Source organism: Lolium perenne, chromosome 5, assembly GCF_019359855.2.
Source record: "Lolium perenne isolate Kyuss_39 chromosome 5, Kyuss_2.0, whole genome shotgun sequence".
NCBI lineage: Eukaryota > Viridiplantae > Streptophyta > Magnoliopsida > Poales > Poaceae > Lolium > Lolium perenne.
Genome location: NC_067248.2, coordinates 87,934,978 through 87,944,101, shown reverse-complemented (window position 1 = coordinate 87,944,101; position 9,124 = coordinate 87,934,978). Strand labels below are relative to the sequence as shown.

Below are 9,124 nucleotides of genomic sequence, written 5' to 3'. Positions count from 1 at the left end.
CTCGGCGACGGCGAGCCTCGCGCGCAGCCACCCAAACAACCCAAAACGGACGGTCTAACGCGTTGGAGATGCCTAACGGAACAAGATACTGGTAGTACTTGAACTAGCAGTAAGCTGGTGTAAAGCGTGAGGTCCAGCTCGAGGGGAGGCGGTCCACCGCCAATCACATTCGCGTTTGGCACGCGGTTCCGCCGATTCGCCCGGGCCGGCCCCCTTTTTAAAGCAGCCGCACCGCACGCCACCCCGTCCGAGTCTTCCTCCTCTCCCCTTCCCCCTCCTCCTCTCGGCCAGCCACCACCAGCGCGGGCGACACGGCCAAGACACCTGGGGTGCAGCGACCCAAGCGAAGAAGCCAGAGCTAGGGTTTGCTCCATCCAAACCCCGAGGTGCGTGCTGCTACCCGCGATCCTGCCGCCCCAGTTCATCTTCCTGGTTACTGTTGGGGTAGGGTTACGGTTTCCGCGCCTCTGGAATTCCGGCACGGCACGGGGAATGCGGGATCTCGCGCCCGCCCGGCGTGGGTTCCGATTTTGGTTCCTCATGGTCCCCGGTTTCCTTGCCTCGTGTTGATCCGGCCTGCCTTCTGCCTAGCCCCGATTTAGGTTCCTTATGCCCAACACGTTGGTAACCCGTAAGCCCGACAAAATTGGTATCCAAGGTTTGTCAATTAGTGAGCGCGAGAGGGAGGAGACCCCAAGTGGGGGCGACAATTTTCTTACTACTTACATGCTGTGATTTATCTCCGATTTTCAAAGGGGGAGCGCCCAGCCTTCTCGTTTTTCGTTCAAAATATCTTGTGTATCAGATACTACTGATTTCCCTAAATTATTGTGTAAGATACACTAGCTCTAATAAGACGGTCATCTTTTAGTAAGTTTAACCAGTATGATGATGATTCTTGCGTTAAGAGAGGAGATTTTGCTGATGATGATTCTGCCTCTTTCTGCTACAGGTTCTGCTACCACATTCTGCTACCAGATTCTGCCTGTTGACACCCATCAGCCCTGGCCAACTGGGATGGACCTGGTGGGATCGCTGCTGCTCAGCATGGCTCGCTGGGTTGACCCGTCCGGCATCGAGTTCTTCGGGTGGCTCATTACCGCCGGCTCCGTCGGCCTCGCCGCGCTCATCTACGGCCTCCTCAGGCTGCAGAAGGAGGCGTCGCTCTACTGGCTCAAGGCGGCCGCGAGGGAGAAGGAGGCCGCGTCCAAGGCGCTGCGCTGCCCCTGCTCGACGCACACATGGAAGGAGGACTGCTTCCGCGGTGGCCAGCCTTCCACGTGCTGCGTCTGCCTCTCCTCGCTCGGCTCCGCTCAGGACGCTGACGTCGTTCACCGCTGCTCCGTGTGCGGGGTGGCGGCTCACTGCTACTGCTCGCGCGCCGCCGACAGGGACTGCAAATGTGTCGCGCAGGCTGGCGCTTCCGCTCTGCTGCACCACTGGTCCGAGAGGTGGGTGGAGATGGACGATAACCCGCAGATATCCACCTTCTGTTACTACTGCGACGAGCCCTGTGGCGTGCCGTTCCTCGGCGTATCTCCTATATGGCGCTGTCTCTGGTGCCAGAGGCAGATCCATGTCGATTGTCATGCCAAGCTATTCAAGGAGACGGGGAACGCTTGCGATCTTGGCTTGCTCAGGAGGCTTATCGTACCACCTCTCTCGGTCAAGGAAGTTGGTCAAGCCCCGGCCATCAGTGGAGTGTTCAACTCAATCAAACAAGGCCTTGTCACCTCCACGGTTAGGGGTCGGATTAGAAGGCCACGCAACAAGAAACGCATCAACAATCAGCCTGGTGCCAAGACAAATCCGGTTTCCACAGACAGTTCAATCCTTGACACGGTTCTTGAAGGATTTGCTAGACTGCAGAACCTGAATGGAAAGTATACGCTTGCAAAGTCAACTGGAAAGCCTCCCAAGCAAATACATGGATCTGACATTCCTAATGGAGATGAAAAGAAGTACGAGCTTGTAGATTTGCCCCAAGATTCAAGGCCACTGCTTGTTTTCATCAACAGCAAGAGTGGGGGCCGAAACGGGCCTTCTCTTAGGAGAAGACTCAACATGCTGCTCAATCCAATACAGGTAAATTGGCCTTGACCTTTCATTCGCAGCTTGGAAGCAGACTCAAATGAACTTGTTTGCAAGTTTTTCTAGCTTATGCACTCGACCTTTTGAAATACTCTAGTCAGCAGACCTTAATTAATTCTCTAGTTTTAGTATAGAGTCCAATTATCTTGAGTGATGTACCTCCTGTATTGAATCTATTACATTTAAGCATGATGTATTTTTCCTACCAAATAGGTACTGCAACCTGACAACCTCTGTTCTATTTATGTTAATCCATAGTTACAACTAGTTTTCTCACGAATATTTTTATTGTGACATAGTTGATACCCTATTCTTGATCTGACAGTTGAATTCTCAATTCAGATATTTGAGCTAAGTGCTTCTCAGGGACCTGAAGTTGGATTGCAAATGTTCCACAATGTAAAACACTTCAGAATTCTTGTTTGTGGTGGGGATGGAACTGTAGCATGGGTTCTTGATGCCATAGAAAAACAGAACTACGAATCTCCTCCCCCTGTTGCCATTCTTCCGTTAGGAACAGGAAATGACCTATCCCGTGTTACACGCTGGGGTGGAGGTTTGTCTTCTGTTGAAGGACAAGGGGGCATATGTGCGCTTCTGAATGACGTTGATCACGCAGCCGTTACAGTGCTCGATCGCTGGAATGTAGCCATCAAAGAGAAGAACGGAGCCGAAGGTCAATGCACCAAGCAAGTAAAATTTATGACAAATTATCTAGGTATGCCATCCTTCAACTTCCACCATGTTAGTCAACAATTGATGTATTACATATCCCTGTTCTGCCAGTAGTTGCTGAATTGATTTGTTTTCTATTGACTTGTAGGTATTGGATGCGATGCCAAGGTTGCATATGACTTCCACACTAGCAGGGAAGAGAAGCCAGATAAATTTAGCAGTCAGGTAGATACATTTCCTTCTGCAGTTTGCATCTGTATTACTGCATAATGCCCCCACCCCCCGCACACACATTTGGAACAGAGTTCTGTCATATTCCCACACGAGAGAAGCAGTTTGTTGTGAATTTCCTGAATCAGTTCTCCATTTCAGACAAAACTCAACATTTGATCTGCTACCTTCTAGTCTTGTCCTTTATGCCAGGAAAAAAAAATCTTAATGCAATTATTTTGTGCGGTGCAGTTTGTGAACAAACTGATGTATGCTAGAGAAGGCGCTAAGGATATGATGGATAGGTCATGTTCTGATTTACCATGGCATGTTAGCCTTGAAGTTGATGGAAAGGATATTGAAATTCCCGAGGTAGCCTCCTTTATATCTTTCATGTTTCTCCACTATTTGATATATTTTTGGCGGATCTTCTTATGCCCTGTGCTTATCAGGATACAGAAGGTGTGATTGTTCTGAATATCGCTAGCTACATGGGTGGTGTTGATCTTTGGCAAAACGACAATGATCATGATGATGATTTCAGTTCACAATCAATGCATGACAAAATGCTTGAGGTGGTATGTATATCTGGGACATGGCATCTAGGCAAACTGCAGGTAAAGATAATCTGCATGCGGAACACATTGTTAACTTATTCTGTCTTTTCATTTTCAGAGCAGCGCTCTTGTTATTGCTGCTTTATACTGCTATAAGCCTTTCAATGATCTCAGGGTCAACTCACATATACAATTGTTTTCTGTGGTTCATAGGTAGGACTGTCAAGAGCACATCGGCTAGCCCAAGGGAAAGTTATAAGATTTCACCTGCACAGTTCATTCCCTGTTCAGGTTGATGGTGAACCATGGATCCAGCCACCTGGGTGCCTTGAGATATCGCATCGTGGACAGGTACTTTACCTTGTTATGTACACTAGATATGCATGATAGAATTTACATATAATAACCATTTTTCACATGAAGTTTAATCTAATTGTGGTTTGTGAAATAATGCAAGCTTTGTTTGATATATGGATTTGTAGTAGTTCTGAGTTCAGTTAGTGTGTTTGACCTCCAGTTTTGCCATGGGTTCATAAATCATCTTATGCCCGTTACTGAAATGTGTTAATAAAATAGAGTCACACAACTGACTGACCAACTTAATTTCTATTTTAGCAAACTGCATCTGTTATTCAGATAGACATTCATTATTAACTGCAAATCGGTGTGAAACCACTTAACTGATGTTTCCTTGCTGTCAAGCAGATGTTCATGTTGAGGAGGACATCTGAAGAGCCCACGGGGCATGCTGCGGCAATCATGAGTGATGTTCTCGTGAACGCAGAGTGCAATGGTGTCATTGACGCCGCTCAGAAGAGATTGCTCCTCCACGAGATAGCCCTCCGTTTGTCCTCCTGACACTCCCCTCCCCTCAGAAACCTAACACCATATGTTCTGTTGATACCAAACCTTTTTTGTGTCGAGAAGTCCCTTCGCACAGATGAGAAAGGCATACGGTAGATGTTGATGTATGAATAGAAGGTTTGCTGCGTTTATGGTCGATTGTACTCCAGAATTTGGATAGGTTGGTTGCTTCTTTGTTGGCTGGGCTCATCTAAGGTGTCAGTTGTAGTGACTATCAAGGTGAGAGAAGGATACCAGTCCTGGCAGAGAGTTTTGTAGAGCTTAGAGCAACTGTAATTGCACATAGGTCTCAGTGAGGCATTGGAACTGCAAATAGGGCTCTTGTAACTACAGAGTGTCAATGCCTTTTAGGAAAGGTATATAGCTGTAACCTGTAAGTTTAATCGTGGTAACATGTCACAACTCACAAGCATTGTGGATTTTTGTACTCCGGATAGTGACTGAAATTTTGGGGTGTGGTGTTCAAGAAACTTATGTCCATAATCTTGCTGGTATTGTTCTTCCTGTATAGTCATGTCTGCAACTGCAATCCCTGTTCATGCTAAACATTCCAGCTGAATTGTGCTGTCCTTTTCCAGACAAAACAACTATTGGAAATCATGTACAGTAATATGTCATGACGATGGCATGTCTGCCTCGCATGTGTTAGCGCGGAACGCCTGTGACGCGCAGCAATTCTGCCTCTCGGGCTGTTGGGGGCGTCGTGGACTGTGGTGCTTGCAATGTCTATGACCGATGAAATGCTTCAGCTTGACGTCGCAGCGAAGACACGGCATTTTTCTTTTTGAGATGGAAGGACCCTCATTCTATTAATTAGTAGGCTCAGCAAGATCGCTGGCCACCAGCACCAGCAACATAACATTGTTTGGCAGGTCATCCGTCCACGGACGGATCGGCGCCTCACTACTAGCACCCAACGCAGCTTGTGCGTGTGCTACATTATTACAAACTATTGGACAGTAAACAAAGGAAACTGAAGAAAAGTTCAGATTAACAAAGGACTTGATACATCTATAGATCACTCCCTCGGCCGCCAGATCGAAGCTTGTCAATTGGACAGCACGAACGAGGTTGTAGGCATCACTTTCAACGATAATCTTCGTCATACCCCACGCCGCTGCCTGGTGTAGAGCTGCATCGCACGCCTGCGTCTCTGCGCTTGCTGCACTAGCCACACACTGCAACCTGCCAGCTCCTGCACCTACGACGAATCCCCATCCTCCGGTTTTATCAGCCACAGAAAAGCTGCCATCAATATTTATAGTACCAAGCTATGTTCTGTGTTGACAAATAGCAGATGAACGCGTCCTCAACAGGTCCTCGCGTCGTCCCCCAGGGCGACGCCAGGGCGAACCCTAGCGCCGCCAGCCGCCGCCCCCCCCCCCCCCCCCCTTCGCATCCTTCCCTCCGCCGCTGCCGGCGACGCCGGCCACGATGGCGGTGGGCCCCGACGCCAAAGGTGGTCGGGGGGTGGTGGTGGCGACGATCTGTTGTGGCGGCTGCTACGGGGAGGCACGCACGACGTCCGGGGCGGACATCCCTTGATGTGCGGCGGCGGCTGCTCCCTCCATGGCCTTCCGGCGATGGGTGGTGGTGGTGGCTGCGGGTCTAGTTCCCACATAAACACGTCGTCGGTTCAGTTGACGGCGCGAGGAGGGGGCAGCGACCTTGCGAGGTGTGGATGGTGTGGTACCGGCATCCAAGACCGCGTGGTGTGGCAGGCCCGATCTGAGATCTGGGTCGCGTGGGTCTCGGATGGTGCGTCCACCGATTCCTCCTTCGTTTTCGCTGGCTAGCAGATGGCGGCAAGGAGGCCTGTTCGTCTGTTTCGCAGTTTGAAGGTGGTGGTTTTAGGGTTTCTCTTGCGCGAAGATGGGGACCTTCCTGAGGTCTGCCCTTCTTGATCTAGCCGGAGTGTTGAGTTCCGGAAGGCTGTCGGCGAATGAAACAGTGCATCTTTTGCTTGGAGTTTGCTGGATCGGGTGGTATTCGGTCGTGTGCACCCATGTTTTTATTCCAGCCGTTTAGTTTTGAAGGGAGCGGCGCGAAGCTCTGTTCTGTGTTGACATCAAGTGACATTTTAGTCCATGGTGAAGTCAGAACAAGAGAATATCATGAAGGCCGGATCGGAGGTCTAGCTAATGGAGATTCAAGTCTCCGCGCTGTTGAGGGACTTGCTTGGTGTTCCAGGTTTCGCAGCAGTGGTATGAAAGTGGGAGGGGCAACACAGGTGAAGTTCAGAGTCCTACCTTTCAGGGTGGAAACCCAAGGTCTGGCCTTAACTGGTTGTGCCTGTCAATAACCTTGTTGGAGGCATTGTTTTGAGAGCGGAGACTATCTTCAGGGTGAAAACCTAATATCTTTGGTCGGGCGACGACGGCGCTGGTGCACTGTTTCCTTTCTTGGAGGGGTCGCTTTTGGAGAGTCTATATTTCAGGTGTTGTCTTGGTGGTGGATGTATTGATGTTGCTAGACTAGAATACTGTAGCGGGACTTTTGTTTCTTAGTTTTCTTTTCTCTTTTTAGCTGTGTGCATCCGTACTGGCATTAGGGTGTTGCGTTGTTGCATAGGTTGGATGTAATTGTACCTTTTGATATTAATATAATCCTTTTATCGAAAAAAACTGCCACAACAGACAACATACCATAATTTTCTGTTCCGTATCAAGTTTCATGATTGCTTCAATCATCTCTTACTATCGCTGCTATCTGTCTAATTTTTTCTTGTTTTCGAAGCTGAACTTTTTTTTGGGTGCAAACGCTCACAAATATGGACCCGCTATTTTTTTTCTTCAAAACAGAACTGCTATTTGTCTAGTATCTCGGCTCGAGTGCCCAATCAGTATCAATTGAATTACATACACTACAGACAACAATACATTAGTAGGTCGATGATCTCTGCGACCAGCAAACTGACAATAACTAAAGCAGTGCATCAGGAACCAACAAAATTGCTCGCAGCAGCTCACCACTGAATACCAACACGGACAAAATTACTTGCGAATGACATTACTTAGAGAAGTGATCCTTATTATCACGAATATGAGTAATCCTTTTTTTTAAGGCGAACGCTGGGCGTCGGTCGCCTGATGGCGATCCCTAAAATCGGTGTCTTCCGCGTCGTCGGATCGTCATCTAACGGTTGGAATCAGCCACATTGTAACATTTGCATTTTGCCCCCCAGTTTTTGGATAATTAACCCGCAGTACTAGACTTCTCCAGTTAACCCGAAAGGGTATGTTTCTTTGGGCCTGGCCTTCTCAATATTTACGACAAAACTGCCACTCGACGACTGATCCGAGTCTCATACATAGTATTACAACAAAATATCTCACTCCGCTTACAAAATATATGTACTATTACAACAAAAAAAAATTACAAAAAATGTAAACAAATAGTATTATAAAAAAGTGGTTAAACAACAATTGTTTTGCGATAGGTTGGTTTACAACAAAAATTGACAGCAATTACAATAAAAAATCAAAAGCTATAACAACAAAAAACATGTGTTCGTGGCTGTGAAAATTTGGTTAAAATAACACATTTTATATATATCCAATTACAACAAAAATCACCAACTATTTTGATAGGGCAAAGGTGGCCGATCTTTCGATGAGATGAAGATAAGTCGATTTGTTGGTGGAGTTCGTGCTTGACGATCCGACTACACGTGCAAAGCTCGTGCCCCAATGCAATCGCTAGGACAATCTCCGGGAGTTACTGATCTTGCGGATGCACGATCAGCCTGACCAGCGAGGGTCTTAATTCCTACCTGAAATCGAGAACAAGTAAGAACTAAATTTGCAATCAGAATATTGCGGATATAGATGAAAGCTTTATTGAAAAGGTGGGATTCCGAATAGTCGGTCTTGTTCTGGGCGTTGGCCTCAAAAGAAGTACACGTAGTTGCAGCAATTGGCTAACTTTTAATCTAATCAAAATCCAAGTTCTAATGACGGCTATGGAGGGATATATATGGGGGAAGTGAAGGGATTTTCGTCCAACCAGCTAGGGTTGGCCAAAAACACCCCTAAATGGGCCTTCCTCCACTTATATGGCCTCTTAAAATCCCCTAAAATACCTAATCCGAAAATACATGGGCCTGGCCCATTAAATAAGGTGACGCAGCACCAAAACTAACTCTTTGGACGAATTTTATGATGGAGTAACTTGTATAATTCATCCAAGCATCGTTGCTTCACTATGGTGGCTTCAATGTTCTGAAATCCTCGCTTGCAACGCCATCCTGAATCCTTGCAGGTCTGCTGCCATCTCCATGCACGTTCCTAATCCAATGCTTGGCGTCCATGCTAGATCCATTCCTAAATAATATAAATACATTTGATTTAGGCAGCATCATATTCTCATATATATCATGAAGGATTCCTAGTAACGACTGTACCTGAAATGTGGCTGTAGGAGTATTGGTTGTATCTATCATAGAGATGTCCTCATCATCCTCCCCTACTTGAATTGAAGTCGTCCTCCACGTAGTCTCATCTTTTTCACCAAGATATGCCTTCAAATCGGAGGTAATCATGTCCTCATCAACATCTCTATGATAGATACAACCAATACTCCTACAGCCACATTTCAGGTACAGTCGTTACTAGGAATCCTTCATGATATATATGAGAATATGATGCTGCCTAAATCAAATGTATTTATATTATTTAGGAATGGATCTAGCATGGAAGCCAAGCATTGGATTAGGAACGTGCATGGAG

At 47.1% G+C, this 9,124-nt stretch overlaps 1 protein-coding gene across 1 annotated transcript; it reads left to right on the top strand.

The window, feature by feature from the left end:
- Positions 1-961: 961 nt before the first annotated feature.
- LOC127300749 (diacylglycerol kinase 2) lies at positions 962-4,863 on the top strand. Its single transcript, XM_051330910.2, has 7 exons — positions 962-2,085; positions 2,434-2,809; positions 2,915-2,991; positions 3,229-3,348; positions 3,429-3,593; positions 3,747-3,884; positions 4,239-4,863. Exons 1-7 carry the CDS (start codon positions 1,018-1,020, stop codon positions 4,389-4,391), a joined length of 2,097 nt encoding a protein of 698 aa, XP_051186870.1. The 5' UTR covers positions 962-1,017; the 3' UTR covers positions 4,392-4,863.
- The last annotated feature ends 4,261 nt before the right edge of the window (positions 4,864-9,124 follow it).